The sequence below is a fragment of the Convolutriloba macropyga genome, chromosome 3 (assembly GCF_964194025.1).
Source record: "Convolutriloba macropyga chromosome 3, txConMacr16.3, whole genome shotgun sequence".
In the NCBI taxonomy this organism is placed as follows: domain Eukaryota; kingdom Metazoa; phylum Xenacoelomorpha; order Acoela; family Convolutidae; genus Convolutriloba; species Convolutriloba macropyga.
The window spans coordinates 1902125-1930104 of NC_134470.1; the positions used below are offsets into that span (position 1 = coordinate 1902125).

The window sequence follows — 27980 nt, forward strand, 5'->3', positions numbered from 1 at the left end:
GACTTATTTGGTGACGACGAAAAAACGCGCCCATTTTGCAATAACTAACTTATTAATAGATTCCTCGTTATTTTTTCGGAATTTCAGAATTGTATTCGGTAATAAAATTTCATTCTTCACTCTCACTCAAAAAGGCAGACTAAGCATTGGTGACAAGACCCATTCTGCAAAAAACGAAACCTGGAAATTTTTGAATTCTTTGAAACTGTTCTCTTCAACAACCGCGACTTCTTAAAATTTGAATCGCACCAAAACGAACATAAAACAACATAGCTGCCAGATTGCCAGCAAATAGCCGCAGTAACTTTATTTAATGCTCAGATATTATATTTTGATTAAGAACCTGTCTAACTTATTGCTGCTTCGATTAGCTACTCTCAAGTAATCTTTAATTAGAGTGACAAGCACTCACTTGGCCTTATCTCTCTGAATTAAAGTAAAGAAAAGTCAATTTCCGAGTGAGGAAGTCATTTCTGAGGGTGAGTTCAGTCACGTGTGACCAAAAACTCAATCACATCAATTAACAAAAAACTCGCTCCAATAAGAGTGAAAAATGAATTTGCATGAACGAATGAACAAAAAGCAGATTTGAAGTGATTGTGACGTCATATGGTCGTAACAAAAATCTTGACAAAAAAAAACAAAAACATAGCAGGACAAGTCCTGACGTAAAATTCGTGAGAATTTTCATTGACTAGACAAAAAACTAGGACTAGAACGGACTGAGTGAATTGGGAAAACCATTTCCAAAAAATCAGATCAATAAAATGAAAGAAAACCAGAAAATCAAAGTTAAAATGCCACATGTGAAAAACCACCACTCTCTCAAATAACCTTCCAATTAAAGTGATACACCTTCCAACAACCTTCCAACACCGCAATATAGCTACGCTCAGCTTACAGCTTCGCAGCTATAATTAAACGAACAATGCTCGGACGAAACTTCGGTTTAAGTGATGGGAACAGATAACATTAACTTTACTTACATAGAACAAAACCATTTTTGGAGAGACTCATTTTATGCCCAGCAATTGGGGTGAACCGTGCACTTGCTAACAATTTATGCTGATAAAATTATGGGTCACATTAAAAATGCATTTTACCAAAACATGATCTTTACCCTCTTGGTTTGTCTCTATATGGGGATTTAGATTCAATTCAAGTCCTCTAATGGTTCCCAACACAAAGAACAGCAGTAATATCTGAATTTCCCAAATAATCCTGACTCCAATACTCATCATTTTCTTTTAAATTGCATTGGATTGAACAGTGCTTAGTACCGAGAGACACTGTAGAAAAATTAAAGCCCGAGGATTTGGTAGTCGACTTTATCTCTCTCCAAGATTGGAAAAATAGCCCTAAAGCAATCCAAAATTTTTCACATGTAGAAACCCTCAAAAACATTTACCGTGAGGGCAGAAACAAAGTTTTTCATCAAACAGACTACCATTTTTTCAACAAAACCACAGATAAGCATAACGTAACAAAATCTCTTCCATCATACAGGGGCCCGAAATGATTTTGATTTGACCTTAATTAACCAAGAAATTTCTGCTCAAAATACTCAATGAATAAGTTTATGTATTGTTGTTATGATATTCAGTCAGTTATTGATAACCCTGTCCATCGCCAAGAATCAATCAGAAAAATTTGCTTCTTGAGAAAACGTTGTGAGCGCAATATTTCAATTCGTCATTGTGAACGGGCAATCATCACGTTGAACAAAGCAATATACAGCACAGCATAAAAAGCGATCCTTTGATCATTCCTGTACTTATTATTTAATTCGCATCATTCGTTCTTAATCCGACCAGGGCGTGATCAAAAACGACTCTAAACCGTCCCGTTTACTTCTTTTTGCCCGAGAGACCAGCACCCGCATTGAATTTGAAGAAAATGATGTCACCGTCCTCTACGATGTAATTTTTGCCCTGCTGACGATATTTTCCTGATGCTTTAGCGGCTGATTCGGATCCCGCTTCTTTGAAGTCGTCAAAATGCATAACTTCTGCCATGATAAATCCGGCCTCGAAGTCTGTGTGGATTTTACCCGCTGCTTGAGGTGCTTTAGTTCCTACCTACAAAATACATATACAGACTTGTCATATTAATTGTGTTTAAAGGGATATAAACATACCAAGACATTACTGTTGAATTTGTACCCGCAATCGAGCGCAAATGTGCACAACATTGTAAGTTGAGATCATGCTCATCTTAAAACGCTACCTCGTGTTCTTAATTAACCTTCTGGAAAACTCATACTTTCGCCGATTCGCGCAGATTAGCCCGCTTTGGGGTGCGACAAATCAGTCAGGCATATTCCACGCGATTTAATCGTTCACAACCATTACAGATGATTGCACGAAAACATAGCCGGCAGATTGCCGGAAAAGCTGCACAATAGACTGCGTGCCATATAATACAGATGGAAACAGAAATATAAGTTGAAAAAGTTATCGACACCGCTCAAAAGTTATGTAAAAACATTCAGAGACAAATTAATAAGGCGCTTTGAAGTTCACTCCGGGAAAGCCTTTTTATTAGGGGCCTTTGCCTTTACTGCAAATATGAAATTCTTTCACCTCAAACGCGCATTTTCAGTTAGTGAGAGGAAGAAGTCATTCAGAAAATTTGAATTTTTCAGCTCTGATGTGTGAACAAATGTAAAACGAAAAAAAGCGTCAGACGACGAAACAAAAAAACATAGCGGGAAGAACTTCGCAAGCGACTCGAGGTGTCGGACCATTCTAAACATAACCGTAAAAACAGCCGTTTTTGACAACTTTGTTTGTCCCGAAACAATTATTGTTTTCCAGAGTTAACTAAAAGATTTGGTAAAAAATTAATCAGGTTTTCTAACGGGGAAAATTTCAGTACAGATATAATTGATGCTAGCAAACAAAAACAGTTATGACTTCGCCCAAAAAACAAAAAAAACTCAAAACTAAACGCGCAGTCCACATTTTGAGAGAAACTCAAGATATCTTGAAACCGCGATATCTTGCAATAAACAAATTTGGTAAAAGTGAATAACCGAAAAGTTTAAGATAATGTTAAAGATAGCTACTAAAGCTGAGATGGTCTTTAAATTTTAGCTCACTCTTTAAAGTTCTCAACTCAACTCGCCTAAAAAAATTTCGGTTACCCATGATCTCAACCGAATTATTTTAAACAAAATCAAATAACAAAAAAAACTGAAATCAAAGAAAAAGGATAAAAACCTAGAAATTTTTCAATCACACATAGAGGCAGAGCAAATAATACTATAGATTATGCTGGCACCTCAGCGACACTCAAGAAGGTGCCAAATACAGGAATAATGGTTACAGTCACATTCTATAAAATAGCACCAAAAGGCAGGCATCTCATAATTTTACAGTTTGAAAATTGATCGAAAATTTTCAGTAGAAAAACAATTAAATTTCGTCATCAAGCATTGGAGGCTCAGTAAATTTCCATAGCCATTTTTCCGTGGAAATCAGAAACCAGAAAGAGAACAGTGAAACAAGAAATTAGACTTGAGACCATGAAAAAAATTGCTAAAAATGACAAAATATTGTTAAAATCAAGTAGCAATCAAAAATTTAATGAATAAAAAAATTTAAGGCAGAAAACTGAAATCTCTGACGGTATCACTTCAAACGCAAAAAATTAGCTCTCGAAAAAATGTATTATCAAATTCAGAATGTTATATTAATGCAAAGTAGATCAAAGAACAATTCTATAAAAACCCGAACTGCAAGCAAAAAAATGAGACAAACGAACGAAAAGACGGCTAAAAACGGTTATATATTTGTGGCAATCTGTCAAAAACAATTTTCAAGGTCAAAAATTCATTCACTCAACGCAGCGCAAAAACAAAAATTTCTCTCGCTCAGAAAAAACTAGTTTATGCGGCAATTTTGCCAACTTTCGCTAAAACCCCGCCTGAACAAATTGTACTTCCGTTAAAAAAACCTAAGAAAACCAGTACTCCTCTTCGAGTCGTAAAAATAAAGGACACCACAATAAATTCGCAGCTATAGTAACGAAAAATTTGAATTGTTTTACAAATGCCATTTATTGGTTGAAACTTTTGACGCACGTGTAATGTACTTGAATTAATATCGTTTTTGAAAAAAAAAGCAAAAGCACCAATATTCATATTTCGACCCAGCCATCAGCCAAAATATTAACGTTTACAGTGGACTACGACTCCCTATAACGTTCAATTCCGTGACGTCTTTTTTTCACCAAAAACTCTCAGCGGCTAACACTAAGATGCATTACTTATAAATCATTTATTTCCAGCAATTGAAACTATTATAGCCGGCAGACTTGCGTGCCGTAAAATACAGATAGAAACAAACGCAGAAGAGTTAGAGAAAATTATAGCGGCCAACTTTTATTCAAGGTGGGGTGTACATTTGAGATCAATTTTGAGTGCAAAAACTTTTGTTGACGCAAATGTTCGAACCCTCAAACCCGGCGTAAGAACCGGATGCAATAACCACTAGGCTATCAGTCCCTTATACGCTCTTATATTACAACCAACTTTGTTTTAGCAACAGAAAAATTCTAAATGCGAGCAATTTAGGTCACGCAAAAAGCAAGAACTGAAGCGTGAAAAAAGTTACTGAAAACGTGAAGCAACAGAATGTTCTACAACAGAATGTAAAACGAAAAAGAGCGTCAGACGACGAAACAAAAACATAGCCGGAAGAATTCCGGAAGCGACTCGAAGCGTCAAATTTTCACTAACAAAACCGTAATTGCAGCGGAAGCCACTACATTTTGTATTAAACCATTAACTCATTACCTCTCCAGGTCTGCTCTAAAAATTGATAAAACTTAAACCACTGTCACCAAGAGAAACAAAAAGCAGAAAAATGCTAAATTATTGAAAACGTTTGGTAACGTTAAAAAATCCGAAAAAATTAAGATGGTCACAAAACTGATAGGCTGAAAAAACTGCCAAGGTTATCAATTGCCCTCAAATAATTCAAGATTCTGATCTGGAAAAGATCGCGAAAGCAAACGGCAGATAAAAATCTTAGAAACTAAGTTAAATTTTTTTCAAAAAAGAAAGCTCAAATTTAAGAATAACACTTATAATTACACTTCCAATCACTTCAATTAAGACAAAAAACAGCACACCGTTGTTCCTTGTGGTACATATGCTAGACAACATGATTTCAAACTAATTCAAAAATTAAATTGATCATAGAAAAGACATAAGCAGCAGAAGAATATTCAAAGGCAAAAAATCGTTTGAATTAATACCAAGGCCGGAAGAAAGTTGCAGTAAATAGTCATAAGTGGAAATTTTGGAAAAGGTTTGCTAGCAAACTCAGTACTGCCTTATGTTGAATGAAATCAATTGCAAACAAAAGAAATGACGAAAATCTAAGAAAAAGCTGAAACCATTCATTTTTAACAACTGAAAAAATCAATAGACCGAAAATGAACGTAGATGCCAGGTCAAAGCAAAATGATACTAACTAGAATGTGAAGAATATGGGCACAATGTACGGAACACCGTAACAAAAAGACATTCTTGACTTCTGAAAGTTAAAAATCAATTTAAAAAATTCAAGAAAAACGAATACATTTCATTGTTCAGCATTCAAGACATAGAAAAGATAACTAGTCATCCGATATAAAGATCTATATCCTTTTGAAGAGAACAAAAAACTAGGAAAAAGCAGAATTCATAAATACGAAACATTGAAACATTTTGCAAAAAAATGATCAAAAAAACTTAAAAAAGACTGACTTTATGAAAAAGTTTTGACTGTTTTTCAAAAACTTAACGCCAAAAAATTATTGAATTTCTATTGAAATAAACATAAAGTCCCTCATGTTGCACAAAAAGACTATTTCTAGCAATTGCAACCAAAATACAAAAAAACTGACGAAAATAGGAATAAACTACCAAAATCGGATTAGCATATGTACAATTTTATAAAACAAAATTACATCAAGGTAGAAAGAGGTGTTGAGTATATGAATTATCAAAGAGAAGTTGCCCTATTAACTGATTTTTGACAAAAAAGACGGTTAAAAGATCCAAAAATGAAGAAATTAATAGAAAAAAAAAACAAAAATTAACTTAAAAATCAAGAAATATGTGCCAATTTTCAACTTGAAACGCATTTTCAGGCTCTGCTGTGGCATCAATTTCCGAGGTTGACTTTTCAATATAGTATCGAATAAAAATTAGTTCTACAAGAAACCAAATTAAAAGCAAAAAAACTGGGCCACTTCGACGAAAAAACGGCTAAAAACGGGTATCTATATGTGCCATTCAGTCAAAAACTACTTTTCAAAGTCAAAAAGTCATTCACTAACCGCAGCGCATAATCAAAAATCTTCTCTCGCTTAGCGAAAATCTGTTCACCAAGACAGCTTTTCTCACTTTCGCTTTTAGGTCAAAATGCCGCGTGAACAAATCTACTTCCTGTAAAAAAAATACCGAGAGAAAACCAATACTCCTCTTCGAGTCGTAAAAACCAAGAGCACCGCAATATAGCTCCGCTCAGCTTACAGCTTCGCAGCTATAAAAACATCAAAATGGCCAAGAGAAGAAAAAGGGAAGAGGGTGACTTGCCTGTACTGGCCACGCTTTGACCTCGTCCTCTCCTGCAGTGAAAAAGTAGATGAGATTCAGGGCCTTGTACCCATTCACAATTATCTTCTCCAGAGCACTGCAACAAAGACAAAAGACCCTTTAACACCCACTCCTAATCAAAGTTATTAGTGAAATTATGGAACTACAAATTGCCTGGTTAAACTTGGACGCACATGTTGTAACATATTGCGACAGTCATCACAAAACAAGCGTTTTTTCAAATATGGTCAAAGTGTGGTGTCGTAAGTGGTGACAGACAAGATCTAACAAGAAAAGCAAGACAGACACTTACAAACCAGTGTTTCTAAGTTCGACCGTTTTGATTATTTTAACCGAGGTAACGTGACTATCCTATACGCCAACCGCTTTTTAATGGTATAGCTGACTAATTATAATAAAGCCGTTTAGTAGAAACCTAAATAGTATAAAAAAAGTGACCGGAATCTTCAACGGGGGGACACTATGTATTAAGATAGAGAGGTATGTCCCGTAGGGGGGGGGGACACTTTGGGGACATTTTTAGCAACGTTGACGTTCCCCTCATTTTCTTGTACTACTAACCTAACAACAGCGTGAATGAAGTTAAGTTGAGGACTGACCTTTCAACTTTTGTCTCTTCTAAGAATGTCTTTTTCTCCTCGTCTGCCATTTCGAACAGTTTGTACTCTAGACATCCACTGAAGAGAATCACTTTTGCATACTTGTCATGCTCGTCTAAGTACTCCTTGATCTTCATCAGCCTGAATAAAATCAACATCCTCATCCTTCAAATGTTTAAAACACTCCATAAGTTCAATGATAACTACTCACAGAAACATTCTATTTCATCTGGCAAAAATTGAATCCAAGAACAATCATTGGTGATACCATCTTTGATTTTATTATGACACAATAAAGACTAAATATCATAAATTGAAGGACAAAATTCCAAACGTCCAAAACAACTAACAAAAAGATAACTGACATGCAGCGATTATGCACATAAGCATGCACAATATAGGAGCAACAGAAGTACATTGATTGAAAAAACAAAGACAAGTACAGATTATGAATTTATCAGGACTTACAAACAAAATTTCGATTCATTTTTAGATCTTCAGGCCAATCTGCAGACAACGTAAAATCTTGAACAATTTGATCGTAAAATCGTAACAATTAAACAACTTTAATCCTAATATTTTGTATAGCTTTATTTTTGCTAACAGATGATATGATCCTGCTTTTAGACAAAATATCAAAACAAACTTCAAGCGGCGAAAGAAACGTTGTTTTGAGAAAAGATCATTTAAACTCTTAGTAATTATGTTCCTAGTAATTCTGTATTTCAACTCAAATGATGTTTTACATGTTGATAAGTTTTAGGCAGGTTCTCAGTAATACCCGACCGAACAAATGCGACAGAAACTGCGCACAGAAAAACTGCATCAGTCAAAAGCAAGAAAGAACAGTCTATCGAAAACTTTCTTTATTCTGAAAAAATAGTTTAATTTACTTTATGCCATCAACTATGAGTGGTTCTAACGTTATATGACTAACAAGCTGTGTTTGTTTGATGTAGCAAAAATTAGAAAAATTTATCAAAACTTGATTCTGCTTTTTTGCGTCTAGCACTAACGTCGGAAGAATTGCTCTCAAACGACAAGCAGATGGAAAAACAGATGACCACAAAAGGATTCGCACCATTGATCTCCCGCTCCCTAACCAGAAGCACTGACCACTAGGCTATCAGTCCCTGTTTTTATCAATGTTGCAATCGTTTTTATTTTAGCATCAAGCTTTACTTTCGAATGAGAATAGAGATCACTCAAAAATGAAGAACAAAAGCGTGAAAAAGTCACTTGAGAAGCCAAAGAATTGTTCTAATCTAGAAAAGCGCTACTGTTTGCAAAAACTGCAATGAAGTTCATTAGAGAGCAATTAATCACAAGCACCAGGTAATTGCTGAGAATAGAATCTCAATTGAACAAGACTCAAGAATTTTGAAAAGCGAAAAGTATATTGCTACTTCATAATTTTGACAAGCCCTAATAATTTACAAGATTCTCCTAAACACTAGGTTTAAAACAAACTAAAGACTATTCTGTTTTCTATCGTCCGCTAACTAAATTGCTAGCTAAGCTAAATTTTTAATACACAAACGTGTCCCCAGGGCAGAACAGTCAAAACATTTGAAATGTTTCAGACAAAAGCTCTTGTTCAGAAAACAAGGAAAGACAAGTGTTAAATTCTTGTTGAGAAAATACGCATGACCTATTGGCTATCAATGGGCACTACGAAAACACATCTGACAACCATCTAAAGATTTCAAGGTAACGGAGGCCAGCCAAATTTGTTAAGATGCGCGAAATGGGACAGAAAGGGGACCAACAGAAGAGGGAAATTTAAAAAACGAGTGAAAGTATATTAATACTTCATAATTTTGACAAACCCTTATAAATTACAAGATTCTCTAACATAAACACTAGATATCACTAGATTTAAAACTAAAAAACTGGATTCTGGTTTTCTATCGTGCGCTAACTAAATTGGTATCTAAAATAAATTTTGAATAGATAAAGGCGTCCGCCCTAAAGTCAGAACAGTCAGACAATTTGGGATGGGTTAAGTTCTTGTTCAGACAAAACTTGGGAAGAGAAGAGTTAAGTTCTTGTTGAGAAAATACGCATGGCCCACTGGCTATCATTAGGAACTACAAAAACACAACTGACAACCATCTAAAGATTACAAGCTAACGAAGGCCAGCCACTGGTGTTAAGGTTGGCGAAATGGGACTTGGGGCCAAATCCCAAATTTTTAGCCTTTATTATAAACGCCTAGCACTAATAAATCACAAGAACTAGAAAACTTCTTCGAAGAGATTTTCAATTGAACAAGATTCAAGAATTTTAAAAAGCGAGTGAAAGTATATTATTTCATAATTTTGACAAGCCCTTATAATTTAGAAGATTCTCTCAAAAACTAGATTTAATATAAACAAAAAAAGTAGATTTTTAGGTTCTGCTGTTCTATCTTCAGCTAACTAAATTGCTAGCTCAACTAAATTTCGAATAGACAAACGCATCCCATGGGCAGAACAGTAAAAAACTTGGGATGGGTTAAGTTCGTGTTAGAACAAAATTTGGCAAGAGAAGAGTTAAGTTTTTGTAGAGAGAACACGCATGACCCGTTGGCTATTATTGGGCACTACGAAAACACAACTGACAATAATCTAAAGATTTTAAGCTAACGGAGGCCAGCCACTCGTGTTAAAATGGGGGAAATGGGACAGAAAGGGGCCCGAACCTACCAAGATGCAAAACTTTCTCTTCCACCATGAAGTTCTGCTTCCTAAAGAGCTGCAGTGAACCGTATACTTAGAGCCATTTAAGGCTCTCAGACAGCAACAAAGGTAATTAAAGACCTCGGGCTTTGCCAATTTATCCTCAGAAGGTCAACTCAGTCAAGCGAGCTAAAGAATATTTAAGAACAAAACCGGTCAGCCTATCAAAGACGCAATTAGCCAGCCTATCAGAGCCGTGTTCAAAGATGTTAGAGAAAAAGTATTAGAAATTTTTTCTTCATCAACGAGTTTAATAAGCACAACTAACGAACAAACAAATGAATGAATTGTTTTTGTTTTGAGTGCGCTGATTGGGTCTACAGAATATTTCATAATAAAACTTTCCAAAATAAACAAACGCAAAGCAACATTTTGCCAATTTTGATTAGTTTAAAATAGGTTAGCTCCAAGCCTAAAGCTACAAGAGCTAAGTATTTTTAATTTTGTTTAATTAAAAATACTTTAGCTCTTGTTTTCACAACTGAACCTAAATATTATTATAGCTAATAATATTTGAAAGTATCTGAACGCTCTGACGGCATGAGAAGTCAAGAGAAGTGACTATACTATAAATTGACCCGAATTTTATCCTTGACAAATGAAAGTTTAGAATATAACCTATTCAAAGAGCATTTTGATCATACAAACATCAACAAGTGATGAAGTCACTTGAAAAAACAAAACCGTGAAGCAAACATTTTGCATAGACACGCACCACTACAACAATTGCTTCCAACGTTCAAGAGCAAACAGAAACATAACCGACTAAACCTCGGAAGAATTGCTCTCGAACGACTAGTGGGAGCTCTAATGAATTGCAGCCTGCTTCAGTCGTGGGGGGGGGGGGGGGGTAGCCCGAATGCGACTAAGAAGTTCAATAGTGGGCTTCAACTAACCACATTAGAGGTTAACACATACCACTATTAAGATTTAAAGTAAAAAATGGCACCAGTTTTGGCGCACTTTTCAGTTGACTTTTAGTATTAAAATGCCGCCAATTGAGTTCAGCTGCTTGAAATTGTGATTGAGAGAGAACTTAAGATCACGCAAAACGTCAAGGGCGTAAAAGTCACTCGAAAAGTCAAAATTGTCAAGCGAAAATTTTGCATAAAAAAGACACACGTTTACAATAATTGCTATTAACTTCCTTCAAGAGCAATTAAACGCTATATCATAAACCAATTCAGTTTTCAAAGACAGTTGGAACAAGAACATGAAATCTCATCTAAATTGCCTTTGAGAAAAACTTTTTTCCGCGAGAAATTGCTGACACGATTTTCCTGTATACACTCAAAAGCCCACCCAAAAACTAATCTCCCACCGAAAAACATTTAGCTCAAGTTCAGATGATCTGCCATTACAAAAAGTCTGATAACTAAATTTTGGGAGTATCAAATGTATGAATGCCATAAAAAGAGAACAACAGATAAAGTCATACCACTTGTTTTTCTTCCTAATGTAGTCCTTCTCAGACATGTTGACTAGATAGATGAGAGGCTTGGCTGTAATGAGAAGGTGTTTGTTTAACTCTTCAATCTCCACATCATTCCACTCCAACATACGAATGTGTTTGCCATCATTCAAAACTTCTGACACTTTTTTAAGCACTTCAAATTCCTGCTTTTTAGCCTTGTCACCTCCTTTCACCTGAAACACACACACACAAGTGATCACAATCATTAAAAAAACACACGATGGTACCAAAAAGCTACGTGCACCTAAAGATTTTATAAAAAGCAACACAAACAACAAATAATATAACAGTTTGAGTTCAAATTTGTCATTACACGCGTCATTACACCTTTAGCTTTTTTAACGTCTAGTAGACGGTTTGTATAGTTTTCATACAGGTTTCTCACGACGTCTGCGTCAATTTCATTCCAAATTTCATACTTTTTCTTCTAAATTTTCCCAAAAAACTGTCTGTTTTCGTAATCGTTGCTGCAAAATTGCCACTAAATTTTCAATATGATTCAGATCTGGACTGTATGCTGGCCATTCAAGTACCTTTCACTCGTTTTCTTGGAAGAAATTGCCGATAATCTTCGATTTATGCACAGGAGCATTATCTTGTTGAAAAATAATGTCCAGGAAATGCATTTTTTCTTCGTAAATTTTCAAAATTTCCAAATAATCCACAGCGTTTAGCTTGCTTGGACACTTAACAAGCAATTTGCGTCCGATCTGATCGTATTGTACCCCAATACATAAGTGATCGATTGTCCGAACTCAAATTTTTTGTGTTTTTTTTCAAGAAATCTCGTTCCATTTCTTCGAAAAACTCTAACAATTCCGTCGCTCGAGAGGCGCACCCTTGTTTCATCAGTAAAAACAACATTCTGCCAGAACGAGAATGGCTTCTTGAGCATATTGATACACCATTTTGAACGAAAACACTTGCTTTTCTTCTTCAAACTAAATTTTTTTGCCGCATTTCTTGAAAAAACGCCATATTTTTTTGAGAGTTCGTTTAACTGTACCTCTGGAAATTGCCTCGTAGCAAGAGAAAGCGTTAGGAGCCACTCGAATGCGTTCCAGTGAGGTTTTGGGATCTTTCAAACATCGGCAACTAACTTTTTTTGGATTTTTTGACAATTTTGGAGGTCTTCCGCTCGATTTCTGGGCCTCGAAACTGTTGTTTTTCAAGTAACGTTTGTATGCATACTGTGCACTGGATCGTGATTTCAAGTTCATTTGCTTTTGTATTTTAGACCATGAAAATCCGACATCTCGTAGCGTAACAACTTGGCAAACGGTAAAAGAACAAAGCGGTTTAACCATCTTTTCTGTTTAAGAGGAGAAAGTGAGAAAGAAATTTCCATTAAAACTTCTAAATTTCACACTTTTTTCACGCCTTAGCGCAAATCATGCTTATGAAGCACGAATTATGCTTTGAAAGCAGAAATCATGCTGTACGTAGCTTTTTGGTACCGTAGTGTAGCAAGCCGACAAGCCACGTCCTGATATGGCATTGCTTTAAATTAATACGGAGTTTATATTTCATAACTATGACTGGGCAGGTGCAACGAAGTGAGGCTCTTGACAACGAAGATTTAAAGGTGGAAAGATCAGACATTTAAAACATCTCAGTCAAATAACTTAACTGTGAAAAGTTATAATCTGTAAAAATGTATAATCAGTTATAACTCACAGAAACACTACCTACATCATGAGCTAGCGAACTAAAAACACATCAATTCTTAGAACTTGAGCACTGCTTACCTGTCGAGTGAGTCCATCTAATCTGCCCTCAACATACTGGATGTCCTTGAGTCTCAACTCGTCCAGAATCGTCTCAATGTCTCTCACTGGGTTCACTTCCCCATCCACGTGTGTAATCTCCTCATCATCAAACACTCCTAAAAAATTTTAGGTCTCCATTTAGTAACATAGCACCCACTAAATTCATTTCAGTCATTCATTTGAAAAGCGACTTCAGATCTTGATAGGATTCTGGGTAACAAAACAAAAGATATTTACGAATTTCGCATCTGTAAAAAAACATGCATTTTTTCGAAATTATGTGGATATTGCATATTTAAAAAAATTAATTTACTAAAGATCTTATCAAGATAAGTCATTACATTTGTTTGTTAACTGGTCTAACGCAACTAACAGATTAGAAGAGAAGCTTAATTGCAGCACTTTAGCCGAAATTGTTTCGCAATAGTACATTCAGTAAACACCAGTGGCCTAGAGTCTGTGGCCTAGAGTCTGCTGCTGTCTCGACTCCTAGCATACAGTATAATTGTGTATGAAAAATTGAGCCAAAAACGGAAAACATCAATTCGTAGAACAATAATGCGTTCAAAATTGGTGTTCTGGAGTAAAAAAAAAACTCTCATGTTTCCATGTACTATCGTCCATCAGCAAACTGGGAATCTATTTCAGGAAACTAATGATACATGCAATGATCAGTGCTGGTGATGACAACTTACTGATCACATGAAAAACTCCGTCACATTCTCTGATGTGTGAGAGGAAAGCATTGCCCAGTCCAGTACCCTCACTGGCTCCCCTCACCAGACCCGCAATGTCCACCACATTTAAGAAAGCAGGCACTTTGCTAAACACAAAAGATTCCGTTAGATTTAATTAAAATTAGGAAACCTCTCAACAAAAGTATTCGATAAGTGTGTGAATAAATCAGGATCGCAATCAATCGTTATAATAATCTAAATTTAAGCTCAAATCTGAAGAAAAGCAAAACATACCCGGCAGATTGCCGAAAAATAGCCGCCGTTGATTCCAATAAGCATGATTGGGATTGAACGAATAGAATATATTGAAAAAAAAAAAGATTTTTGTACAAAAAAATTTTTTAAGTCCGATTTATTTTGATGGCATTTCGTAGTTGAACACACTTCTGTTTCTTAGAGAGAGGCTACAGGGGCTACTATCAACACCAATAAGCATTCGAGGTGGTAACTAAGACTTATAGGAACGACGTTCAAATAGCGGGCATCTAAAATTGGGCTTTATGGGTTTATCCCGTTTCTATTTCTGACTTCAATTTTTTATACCGACTCTGTTCATTTTGAATTGCTTTGCCTAGCAACTGATGTTTAAATTCACTTTTGGCAGAATGAGAGAAGAGAGAAACTAGCCTAGAGAAGTCAAAAAGATTTCACGCAAAATGTCGAAAAAGCGGCAAAATGGTAAAGCGAAAAAAAGTTTGACGAAGTAAAAAAACATAGCAGGACAAGTCCTGACGTACAATTCAAAGAATTTTCATTGACTAAACAGAAAAACTAGACCTAGAATGGACTATGAGTGGATTGAGAAAAGCATTTTTTGAAAAATCAGATAAAAAAATAAGAAAAAAACAGAAAATCAATGTCAAAATGCCGCATGTGAACAAAAAAAACCACTAGCGAGAAATGAAAATTTAATTCAAACAAAAAACTAGGCCTAGAATGAGCTGTGAATGGATTGGCAAAACCATTGAGAAAAAAATCCGATCCACAAAATCGAAAAAAACAGTAAAAATCAGAGTGAAATTGCCGCATGTGAACAAAAAACCACTACCGAGAAACCGAATTTTTGTTCAAACACCGTTTTCTCACTCTACTTTAAATTTAGAGCAAAAAAACTTCACGCCGCAAAACCACTCGCCTTTTCGCTCCACTTCCTGTTTCGGCGTGACCAAAATCACTACTCCAATTTGAATTCAAAAATCATGAAAATGTGTGAACAGATCTTAAAAAAGACAGCGCCCTAATACAATTCAAATTCTTTGAATTGTAAAAAACCAAAAGAAGGCCAATAATAGCCCCAGCTATCGATGCGCGGCTATTAAAAATGATGGTCGTACTAGATTGTAGAATCTCGGATGATAACCTTTTGATAGCGAAAAGGAATTATCTGTTGTGATGGTTACAGTACAAAACGTGGTTTTCCTTGAAACTTCAAAAAACAAATATTCATTTTCCAGCCAGTACTTTTGACAGTGTGTATTAGAAGTTTCATCAAAATTAATTGAATTGATAGTGAGAAAATCTGTGCCCCCATAAACTACAGATCAGTCTCCAATACCAACCTTTCAAGCAGTGATGTTTTAGAATTTTAGATTTATGCTCAGGATAATTTGATAGTAATTTAAAATGTTGGCGATGTTCAATTTTTTTCATACTTTGTTTGGATAGTTATTTGAAATTTCTCTGCTCCTTGGAAGACATCAAGTATAAAAAAGAAAAACCGAAATAAATTTTTTCCAAGAATCAGAGAAATCTAGATGAAATGAGTCGACATTGGCACAGTGTTTTAATTGACAGATTTTCAATAGGCAAAAAAGACTTAAGTAAAACTAACTAAAAATATTTTTTGCTATCATTTGGCGAACTTTTATTCATAGATCAGAGAAAAAATTATATCATAAGTAATAAAATCATAGATGAGACTAATTAAATGCCATGAATTCTGTAGTCGTTTGTTAAAGTTAATGCAATATTAACTCTGACGGAAAATTTAGAATTGTTCTGCTGATCTCAATTCCCTTGAGGATACACGTTTTTAAACATTTAGTTGCAATCCCAAAGCCATTGCACGTGCTATTTTTTTACATAAGGTTTATTTGCATTCGAACGAAGTTTGAAGCCAGTATTTAAAACGTGTTGGTCTTTTTCATTTTGACTTCTTAAGTGACTTTTGCGTCCTTGAGTTTTTGTTTTGAGCGATCTAATTTTTTTATTTACATTTTCAAGCAGCCAAACTCAAGTGGCGGCAGTTCACTACAAAATGCCATAATACTAGACCTAGAATGGACTATGAGTGGATTGAGAAAAGCATTTTTTGAAAAATCAGATAAAAAAATAAGAAAAAAACAGAAAATCAATGTCAAAATGCCGCATGTGAACAAAAAAACCACTAGCGAGAAATGAAAATTTAATTCAAACAAAAAACTAGGCCTAGAATGAGCTGTGAATGGATTGGCAAAACCATTGAGAAAAAAATCCGATCCACAAAATCGAAAAAAACAGTAAAAATCAGAGTGAAATTGCCGCATGTGAACAAAAAACCACTACCGAGAAACCGAATTTTTGTTCAAACACCCTTCTCTCACTCTACTTTAAATTTAGAGCGAAAAAATTTCACGCCGCAAAACCACTCGCTTTTTCACTCCACTTCCTGTTTCGGCGTGACCAAAATCACTACTCCAATTTGACTTCAAAAATCATGAAAATGTGTGAACAGATCTTAAAAAAAAAAGACAGCGCCCCAATACAATTCAAATTCTTTGAATTGTAAAAAAAAAATACGAGCGCAATAATAGCCGGCTGAGAAGATGAGGGCGGCTATTAATAAAGAAACGTTTGGAATTTCGAAGGAAAACTTAATGGATAATCAATAGATAAAATCAAACGATTATTCATTAAAATCAAACGAAATATATCATAAATCAAACAAAACATATCCTAAAATCAAACGATTAGAAGTATCAAATATTAATCACAGGTATGCAAAGTACTGCTCTTCACTTTTGTAATTTTTGAATCAAAGTGACAATTTCTTACTTAAAAAATATACCAGCAAATTTCATATTTTTCGAAGTATTTTTCTAATTACTAAATTTACTTTTCTTTCCTAATTGTAAGTGCCGTCGAAAAATCTTAGACGATACCTACCGTGTCAACCTAAGTTGACAAGTTGACACTCAAAATGTGAACCCTGCTTAACGATAGTACCTTTGGTCAAATTGATGCAAAAACCCCATTCGAGAGTATTTCCACAAAAATGGTTCATTAAAATGTAATCTATTTACCCATTTCGTCTTATCATTATACATTTTGCTCCCATGATTTTTGATGAACGCTCATATTACCAAAATATACCTGACATTTGTCAGACGAATTGCTCTCAAACAACCGGCGGTCAAGAGGGGAAGATTAATTTTAATGCAGCTTTAGCAGGGTACAAAACTTGAAGGTCTTCAAATGATCTAGGATGCAAAAAAGGAGTTCGGCGTGAATCGGGCGTGGGGGTCTTTAACTCATAAAATTCCTCTTCACAACATAAAGTTAAGCCTCTTCGGCAGTTTTGACAAACTACGCATACTGAGAGACTAGAAAGGCTCTTAGAGAACTAATCAGGAATTCAATACTCCCGGGCTTTACCAATATTTTAAGACAAAAGGCAGAAATATTTGTTTTATCAACAGGCATACAATCATTCCATGAGGTAGCATATTTTAGTGAACATAGAGGACAGTTGATGAAAACCTGCCAGCAGGCCAACAATTAAGCGCAAACTCCCCTCCAATTAAGGAATCACATTCTCATAGGCTTTCAGAACAATTAATATAAAGTTGAATCTTTATTTAGCTAAGTTACGGAGAAATAGAAAGTTCTTGTTATCAGTTGTCAAGCAAACCTAGAAATATGCTGGCGCAGCCGCAAATTAGTTGGTTATATATTGCTCGCAAAAGTCTGTTGAATTCGATGCTAGATTCGCCCGATGTTGCATTGCCGTCTCCAAGACGCTCTATCTTCATGACCACACGTGAAATTTCAAACAAATCACCAAGAACTTTAAAAAAAGAGGGGAAAAAGGTTATTCTGGTTTCTTGACAATCAATACCACGAACAGCAAATAACTAGGCATATCTCCGCCGCTGCATTTTCAACTGTTTAAGATTGCAGGGCCAGCACCTCTTTCCGTCCAGAGACACTGGTTTGGGTGAAAGATAGTTGATATATATGTCAACTCTTAGTATTCCACACGCTGCACGAGGGTCGTCAACTTGTTACAGCCTATCAATAAAAGTATTAATCTCGTCCAGTTTAAGACTTTCGATTGCTGATTTTTGGTACTCATTTGCGAAATAAATATTTCGAAACCGTCATGGTCATCAAGTGTAATATACTGGATGAGGTTCTTCATTATCTGAGGAGACCCTTTAGAGATCTGTACGTTGAAGCCAAGATCCTGGTTTTGTTAAACTGTCTTGATATTTTGTCTTTAATAACAAAAGAGCGTGGAAATTTTAAAAAGTGAAAAAGGGCAAAGAAAAACAATAGTGCCCCACTACCTAAACTATTAATTAAACAACACTATCATTATTTTTCCATATTTCATAAAACGCTTTTAAAGCATAACTCAATTCCATGTATATCTATTATCTGTTCAAGCGTGCGCTATAAAAGCCTATTTTAAAGACATTTTATACTCGATTCCAACCACCTTTAATTAGCTTCTAAAGTTTTAAAAGCTCATCCAAAAATTCTTTTGCAATCTTAAAATTCGTATTTAAAAACACCCCATTCCCCCTATCCAGGTTTTCCAAGGGCTATAAACTGTTCAAATTATCGCTTCTCTCAACAGCTCCTATAATATATCGGACCAATACAAACCTGGCAGGTTTCCAGAAATCGAACAAGAACTGCAATCTCTGGTCAGGCACTGGAACCCTACTCTCGTTAGGGTTGATTGTACAGAAGGGGAAGTTAGAAGCCTCTGCCTCTGATTTGGTGAGAACATTGAAAAAGGTACTTTTTCCCACATTCGGGAGGCCCACGATTCCCATTTTGAGAGAAGTGCCCACTCGTCCGATGATTGCGGGCGGTTTCGGCTCGGCATCGCCTTTCTTTTTTGGACCCATTTTTAAAAGTGTTAGTTAGAAATAGAACTAGATTCGGAAATACGATGACTGCACTGTATGGTAAAACTAATCATATGCTCTTCATGTTGGATAACACGTCATGTACAAACTTTGCGCGTCAACGCCATAAACAATCTAAAACAAGCACGAAATTCGAGTTCGAACCTCAAACTATCTGATCAATACTTACTGAAACGTTTTTAGAACGATCTGTAACGGCAGAATCCAAAACACAAAAGAATACATGAAATACTCAACTAAATTCAAAAATACAGCATTTCAATTTGATAAATACAATAAAGTTATATTTCAATTCTTTGAATTATTCCAAATACGAGGATTTTCCAGAACAAGTATGGCAATTTCTCCTGGATGGGGCAAATTCCTTCTGGGGGGCGAATTCTTCCTGGATCGGCCAATCACACGCCACCGATATCGATATGTCAAATTCCTCAGTACCATCTTCGATTGCCCATTATAGATCTCCTCCAGAACCATCACAATTGTATAGCAGTTTTCGATACAATTTCTTCTGTTCCAACGCATTATCTAAACACGTAAATAAGATGATAAAATATTGAGCGTAAAGACTAACGACGGACTAGTTACTCACAAACAGCGAGTCAAGGAAGTATGCTAGCTGTCACCTTATGCGTAGGGAGACTAGTCTCACTAGGGAGAATCAAAGAAAACTTCGAAACATTTTGTTGAGCAAGATGAGACATTCAACTGATTTTTAGCAGATAGTCGAAAATAGTCATATCGCATGATATGTAGTACAAAAACAAATAGTCATACCCAGCCATAGCCAAGAAACGCTCATTCAAATATCCTTGTGATTAAAATATGATGCTAAAATAGTAAAAGGAAAGCAAACACAAACGCAGAACAAATTCGATTAAAAAAATCTTTAAGACTTTGTTCTCTTTAGAACAGCCACATTAACTTTTGAAACAAAAACAATTAAAACAATTCCGGGTAGTGTTTGTTTAAAAAATAGTTTGGGGAGTTTAGTTTGAGGAGACAAATAGAGAGCAATAGAACGCAAAATACTTCGTTAGAGAGCAATTAATTAACAAAAACTTATCACCAATTAATAATCACAATCATCACCACAAGCGTGCGGAATTACATTTGTAATGAGGCGAGGTTGAGGGGGTGGGGAGTGGAAGGGTGATGTAGTCGGTGGGGGGAGGGACTCTGAGAACCGTCGTTCACACCATGAAATAACGTCTTCATAACAGTCACGGTGAATCGGATACGAGTCTAGTAATGCATGAGCAAACACAAACGCAGAGCCAATTCGATTAAAAGAATCCTCAAGAATTTGCTCTCTTTAGAACAGCCACATTAACTTTTGAAACAGAAACAAACAAATCTGGGTAGTGTTTGAAAAAAATAGTTGGAAGACTTTAGTTTGAGGAGAAAAACAGAGCAATAGAAGGAGGATACTTCGCTAGAAAGCAATTAATTATCAAAAAATTGTCACCAATTGATAATCACCGCAAGCGTGCGGAATTACATGTGTAATGAGGCGAGGTTGAGGGGGTAGGGAGTGGAAGGGTGACGTGGTCGGTGGGTTGGGAGGGGGGGGGGGGGGGGGCTCTAAGAATCGTCGTTTACACCACCAAATAACGTCTTCATAACAGTTACGGCGAATCGGATACTTAGAATCTAGTAAGGCATGAGGCTCTTAGAGAGCCTGTTGCCCTCCCTCCGGGTACCTGTTAACGTTTTTTAGGTCGAAAAGTGAAAAGGGTCTAACGAAAATTGTGCACGCAAAAAATTGCATTAAAAGGACGAATTTAAAAGCTGCAAATTTAGCATGCACAGAGAAAGCAGATGCTGTGTTGCTAGCCGATTCGATCAAATTGTCAAATTAGAGGGTTAAACACTCAGTAGTTAATCTCGTGATATGATGCTCATAATTCAAGATCTTTTCCCTTTGTGCCCCCAAGCTTAGTGGGTGCATACTATTTGCACCCCCACCCCGACACGCCGTATTTTTACACAATGATTTACAATGTAATGTCACTGGTTCTGTAACGGGGGGTGCATAACGTACTGGGGGCGCAAACAGAAAAGATGCAAAACATCTACTTAATTGCTGTTGGGCCCGCACAATCTAGGTCTTATCTTTCCAACCCACAATCGACTTTTCAAATTTTTATATAAAAGACCATTTAAACGGGTCTTACGTATGTCAAATGAAGGGGAATCTCTCCTCTCATTGAATGACAAGATAAATTCGTCAGCTCTCCTGCACGTGTTCGAGCAAAATTTTTGAGAAATTTTAAACCGTTAAAGATTGTCTGTCAATCGCCCGCGAATTGCGCAACTATCATATTGGCGTTGCCCCGAATCAATTGGATTGTACTATCAACATTAACCTTAGGAGTATAGTAATAAAATTGGCAAATTTAATGAATGCCCGAAGTAAAAAAAACATGTGTAATTCAACTCAAACATTTTCATGTTTTCATGTCATACAAAACATTTATTCTTAGGAGAAATATTCATTTCCTACTATTTCTATCATCATATAGTCTGATACAAACTAGAGACGCGGGTAGCGGCTGAGACGCGAACATGGAAAGAAATTATCGAAAAAATTAAAAACCTAAAACATAGGTTGATCAAGTTGGCATTTGAATTTCATTAAAACATAACCGACTAAGGAATTTTGAAATTCTCGCAAAAGACTGAAGCAAGGCTGGTTCTGGCTCAGCTAACTTCACCTAAGACTCACCAAGTAAAAGAACAGAAAATGGAGGAGCTGAGGGGATGGGGTATGTAGGAATTACAGAACTATTAAAAGCCTTTAGCACCGTAAAAAGATGCTGCCTCAGCAGTTCCAGCTGAACACTTGGCTGCCAGCCAAGCCATAAGAGAACGGAAAAGCGGATTAATGACCATATGCTTTAATAGTTGAATACTCAAACCAACCCGTTAGCCGCATCAACAGTCAATGATTACGAGTTATTTTAACAGTCAATGATATGTGATTTTCACAACGGAAAGAATTGTTCGGAATTCACTCTTGATTTTGTCAATCTTGACTCGCTGGACGTCAGTATAATAAAGGAATAGCTACAAAAAACATCATTTCTCAATTAAAACAACTCGAAAAATTTTAGAAACTCGATAGACTTTCTAACGATACAGTTACAACCTTGTAATGATACAGTTACTCCGCTTGTCCATTTGCAATTAGTCAAAGCGGGGACTTAAGAAAGTACAAATGTGCCCAATACAATAACTTTTCCTAACAGATAAATGATAACAAACAAACGAGACATTAGAAAGTGACCTTGGATTCCCAACTTGGTCAACGCGTTCACGACTTCTTTATCCTTCAACATCATCTCAATCAGGGAGGTAGAGTCGAGTCTTGGCAGTTTGATGTCGTAATAGAGCATGATCTTGTTGTGGAATGTGACGTATACTAAACAAGGCGCTTTACAGTTGGGTCGGATGGAGAAATCCCCCGCTACGAAGGCCAGGACATCCTGTTGGAAAGGAAACTTGACGACGTTCTTCGAGTGGTCAATGATGTAGGTCATCCCATTGCGAGCACATACTACAATTTCTTCCCTGCCTTCGCCTAAAATCGGATGCTATCGTTCGAAAAAAATTGAAACGGCCATCCCCCTCCCCCGCCTTTGTGGACGATTTTGTTCAACCCTCAAATGCACGTACTGTTTTTACACGGGAACGCGCTTTGTAACAATAGATAATTTGGAACTACTGGTGGAAAGAGGAAGCGTATTGAGGATCGGTGAATGAGAGGGTAGGGGGGGGGGGGGGGGGTGAGTGAGAGGGGCTCCTTAGTCATCTAGTGAGTCATTTAAACGAATCTTTTCCGATTGTGTATCCAACTGACTGGCTGCGAATCATTTGAAAAACCAAACACATGTGTATATTAAAACAAAGAATTACTGTGTAACGGCACGGAGTCTAAATCTTAGAGATGAAATCAGCGAAGTCACTTCATAAAATAATCTGCGGCAAGATCCTTTCAAACATTTTTTAAAATGACGACCAGCTTCGAAGAATACACTTTAAAAACACTACGCATACATGAGAAGTCAATTTTCACAGATACAATGAGCAATGAACACTTTTTCTAAGTTACAAACTCAGAATCAAAGGACCGTTTGTACCCACAAACTCAGTGAGCATAGAGAGTGTTGAGCCATATAGCACCCCTTTAGCGTATTTCTTACAAAATGGGTTCTATAATGTGAAAACCAGTATTGCAATACAGTAGTAGAGGGTAAGCAGACCTGGGGGGGGTAAAAGGACGTACCTATGTATAAAGATTACCTATAGCCTATTTTCATCAATTTTCCAAAGACGTACCTAAAAAAGAGAGTGAGAACAATAGACCTGTCATCTTATCGTAATTACCCGGGGGTAATTATCTTAATTACCCCAGGGAAATGCATCCGCTCTAATGCACTTCAGCTAATCTTATCTACTAAATAAATTATATCAGCAGAACTTTTACTTTCAAACTTTTCATTTACGCATAATTTTTTCAATTATAAAAATTTTTTTTAGTTTTTGATTATTAATGACGTTTTGATTTCAATAATGTCAAATTATCCGAAGTTTTTCAAAAAACTTCTTGAAAGATTTTTTTTGAAAATGTCAATTTTTTTTCAATTGATTTTACTCATGATGTGAAAGCATGCAAGAAATCGATTTTTTGGCATTTTCTTTTGGTAGTTTCTGGTTCTTTCTCGGTAGTTTCAGTTTCAAAAAACCAAAACCGTTAAAAAAAATCAAATAAGGTTGTTCTAATAATCGATTAGAAATTTTTTAACACAGATTTCAATGAAAAATACTAAAGCACAGAAAACCATCACTGAAAATTTTTTTGTTTTTTTCATAGTTTCAGATTCTCAAACCTCAAACTAAAATTTTTTTGGTCGAAAATATATGCTACAGTACAACTTCAGAGGGTATTTTTCGAAGTGGAGTTCAATGGTGGTAACTTCACGGCCAATTATAGATTATGGGTTTGAGTTTTTTGAAGTTTTAGTTTCTCAAACCTCAAACTACAAAACAATTTCCTTGAGAATGGTATGCTATATCAACTCTCTATATGTTGTTTTTAAACAAAGCATTTGATGGCAATTTTTTAACCCTAAGAAGTTACACTTTTTGGTTTTTCCGAAGTTTCAGCTTCTGAAACCTGAAACCTCAAACTATTTTTTTTGGAATTGTTTGTTACAGTACATCTTTATAGCGTAATTTTTAAAGCAGAATCCAATGGACATAGTTCAAAAGTCGTGAAAAGAGGACAAGTTTGTATTTTTTAAAGTTTTAGATTCTGAAACCTGAAACCAAAAAAATTTTTGGTAAAAAATATTTAGTTCTTTTTAATAAATACCCTATTCTTAAAAAAAAAGAAAAAAAATACCTATTTCATACCAAAAAATACCTAATTCTTGCCGAAAACACCCAATTCTTGTCCAAAAATAGCCAATCGTTGTCGAAAAATTCCCAATTTTTCCCAAAAAATACCCAATTTTTGGCAAAAATACCCAATTTCTAGCAAAAAGTACCCAATTTTTCCCAAAAAATACCCAACTCTTCCCAAAAAATGTCCAATTCTGGCCAAAAAGTACCCAATTCTGGCCAAAATATACCCAAATTTTCCCAAAAAACACCCAATTCTTGGCAAAAATACACAATTCTTCCCAAAAAATACCCAATTCTTGGCAAAAAATACCCAATTCTGGCCAAAAAATACCCAATTCTTGGCAAAAATACCCAATTTTCTCCAAAAAATACCCAATTCTTCCCAAAAAATACCCAATTCTGACCAAAAAATACCCAATTCTGGCCAAAAAATACCCAATTCTGACCAAAAAATACCCAATTCTGGCCAAAAAATACCCAATTCTTGGCAAAATTACCCAATTCATCCCAAAAAATACCCAATTCTGGCCAAAAAATACCCAATTCTGTCCAAAAAAATACCCAATTCTGGCCGAAAAATACCCAATTCTTGGCAAAATTACCCAATTCATCCCAAGAAATACCCAATTCTGGCCAAAAAAAACCAATTCTGACCAAAAAATACCCAATTCTGACCAAAAAATACCCAATTCTTGGCTCAAAATATCCAATTACTGTCAAAAACACCCAAATGCTTACAAAAAATATCAAAGTGTTGCCAAAAAAAATCAATTCTAGCACAAAAATATCTGTTTCTAGTCATGAATTACACAATTCATAGCAAAAATATCCAGTTATTACCAAAATCTACTAAATTTTTTCCAAAAATACCTAATTCCTGCAAAAAAGAACCCGGTTCTAGCAAAAATATCCCAATACTTGCCACACAAAGAGACACAAATTTCGCCAAAAATACCCATTTTTACAACAAAATAGCGAAATCTTGTCAAAAAATACCCAAATTGTAATCAAAATAACAAAATTTTATCAAATATTTATCTAAAATATATCAAAAACTAGACAATCTTGCCACCATCCGTTTTTCTCTAAGTTCTTATCAACAATCCAATTATTTAGTGACCTTAAAACATCAACTTTTGAGATCATCTTTTGTAAAGACGAATCTTCTCAGGTGATCGATATAGGTTTAATGAGCACAAATTTGTCACGAATTTTTTGCTATTGTTCAGAATTAATCGTTAAATGTTTGAGTTAAATCATAGTTATTTAACAATTACGTCCTACTATGTTGTCAATTACGAACAATTAAGTGATCTCATTTTTTGTAAGAGGGTCACTCACCTCTTTGGAACAAAATTTAGTCCAACTACGTCATATGATTACTACAATTACGGATACTTAAGTATTGAATGGGGTCACTGAACTCATGTGAACAGAAAATAATACTTACTAATTACGATATTATTCTTATTTTATCGAAGCATACACCGCTCACGTGATTGAGGTCTTACTCATAATAATGTAATAATTACGTCACTATTGCATCATAATGATGTCATTTTTTATTGTAGTGTACAAACGAAAATTCAACTCATTGTGCTTATTTACCTTCTCTTCAACAACACAACTATAGTAAGCTTTTTCATTCTTTTTCGGAGACAATTTCAGTCTCCTTTTCCTACAAACCTAAGTTTTCAGTTATAAACCTTTCAGTGGATATTCTTCATCTCTAGGACATCTTCCTATTTCCCATTCCAGGTAAGTCACCTCTGTTATAGAATATGAAAACAGACCAAAAAAAAGAATAATGGGCTATTATAATCATCGTACTCATTCGCAAATAGCGTATTATTTCTTCAGAGAGAAAATTTTTTTTCAATATCTGTATTTTCATTTTATTTAGGAGTTCAACCGTCGTCTCCTAAAAAAGGCTGGAATAATGAATATCAAATCTGTGAAATTGAACAAAAATCTGAAGGCCCACTTCTTCTTCCCCGATTTCAATGATGATGTAGCAATTATAAAGGAGAGGAAGACGTGCTTCGGCTGGGTAGCTGAACCTCCATTTTCCATTCCGAGGCAGCTTCTAGTCTTCATTATTGCAATCGAGAATTTGCGAGAAGTCTCTGTTCCATACAAACAGACAACTCTAGACTTCTACGAGAACCACATCGGAAACAAAACTTTACAAGTCTCAGACAACATGGAACTGAGCAGATCAGTCCGTGCACAATTTTGTGATAATGAGTTGTCCTATAGACCAATGTATGAAAATCAATTAGGATTTTTTGAGGAGGAGAGAGAAATTAAATTTCTCTGGTGTGTGTCTGACGAGTATGACAATTTGCAGGAGCAGAAACCTGATCGGGATTGTGACGAGTGGGAAAATGGGTCATTGACAGGGAGTATAATCGCAATTATAGAAGAAGAGAACGCACTTGATCCCAAGTTAGACAACAAAAAATCGGACCAGGCAGTCCCTTTTGCGTGTTTTTCTACAGACACTGGACAAGATGCAATGAAAGAAGTACAGGGAGCATCGAGTGTTGAAAATACTTCAATCAAGTCTGCCAGAACCATCCTTAGTACTGTACTCAATGATTATACAGATTACCAAGATATTTTATCTAATGAAGCAAGTGAAAAAATATCTGAAAAAACTTCCCTCAAATCTGAGCAACCAGCGTCTTGTACACAAAAGACTGTCAAGAGAAGGGCTCCTGCTGTCAATAACCCTGAAAGAGTGGGAAGTAAAAATTTAGATGGTGATGAAAACGAAGACAACATGTGTCCTCCATCGTGCAAATTGAGACGAGCTGCTGAGTTGTATAGTAACTAAACTAACAGGCTGAGAAGTTATTTCTTTGACTGATTATCTGTATTTCCGGTATAATTTCAGATCCAAAAACTATTATTTCCTGAGGTGACTAATTGACTGTTTAATTTGTAATATTCTCTTTTTACACTCAGAAAAAGCTGAATTTCATGTGCTTTTGAATTGATACTTTGATAAAATAATGTATTTGAGTTTTACAAATGCATTTTCGAAATTAACTTTTGTTTCAAGTTCAATTTTGAATTAAAATTTATGTCAAAAAATGCCTGTTTTTGTAATATCTGTTTTATTTCTCAAAAGCAATTCTTCCCATCAGAATATTGCAATAAGCGTGCTGTCTTTGATAATAGATTACCTGGTCATTTAAAAGAAGAATTTTTGGCAGGAATTTTTAGAAATAGATACTCAAACAAATCTTTGAGTATAGAATTTACAATTTTCTAAAAAAAATGAAAACCTTTTGCATAATTTTTTACTGTTTTGAAAAAAATATTCTTTTACTATGCCACTTTTTTCAAAAAAGTCGTTTTTTTACAAAAGGTTTCTTTTTTCATTTTTCCATTTGTCAGTTTTTGAAGTTTTTTAATGTGAAGTCTTGAACTGAATCATTTTTTTAAATGAAAATCTTTTTTACTAAAATGATTTTTTTTGAAAATTGTTGTGTTTTACACACTGTTATTAACAAAAA

General features: G+C 35.4%; 2 protein-coding genes across 4 annotated transcripts in view; both read right to left on the reverse strand.

Moving 5' to 3' along the window:
• Positions 1-1668: 1668 nt before the first annotated feature.
• Positions 1669-19158, reverse strand: LOC142335869 (obg-like ATPase 1). Of its 2 annotated transcripts, none has more exons than XM_075384204.1 (7): positions 18779-19158; positions 13868-13995; positions 13152-13288; positions 11368-11576; positions 7210-7350; positions 6590-6686; positions 1669-2078 (listed from the first exon to the last, which is right to left on the reverse strand). In XM_075384204.1, exons 1-7 carry the CDS (start codon positions 19024-19026, stop codon positions 1848-1850), a joined length of 1191 nt encoding a protein of 396 aa, XP_075240319.1. In that variant the 5' UTR covers positions 19027-19158; the 3' UTR covers positions 1669-1847. The 2 variants fall into 2 exon arrangements, with proteins under 2 accessions (XP_075240319.1, XP_075240320.1); XM_075384205.1 differs by having other exon boundaries at positions 1669-2074; positions 6586-6686.
• Positions 19159-19267: 109 nt separating this feature from the next.
• LOC142335868 (KICSTOR complex protein ITFG2-like) overlaps positions 19268-27980 on the reverse strand; it is a 408175-nt gene continuing 399462 nt past the window's right edge. For both annotated transcript variants that reach the window (XM_075384203.1, XM_075384201.1), the window contains exons 11-12: positions 22337-22630; positions 19268-19575 (exon numbers count right to left, since the gene is read on the reverse strand). In XM_075384203.1, coding sequence (XP_075240318.1) covers positions 19502-19575; positions 22337-22630 — 368 coding nt within the window. In that variant the 3' untranslated portion in view covers positions 19268-19501. The remainder of the gene's footprint in view (positions 19576-22336; positions 22631-27980) is intronic.

Bases quoted from the DNA above. Each gene is read 5' to 3' on its own strand.
- LOC142335869 (XM_075384204.1), bottom strand. From the start codon at position 19,026: ATGGGTCCAAAAAAGAAAGGCGATGCCGAGCCGAAACCGCCCGCAATC. The intron at 6,687-7,209 runs GTCAGTCCTCAA...TCTTTGTTGCAG, and splicing joins GAAGAGACAAAAGTTGAAAG to TGCTCTGGAGAAGATAATTG. The intron at 2,079-6,589 runs GCAAGTCACCCT...TGTATTTTGTAG, and splicing joins TCAAAGCGTGGCCAGTACAG to GTAGGAACTAAAGCACCTCA.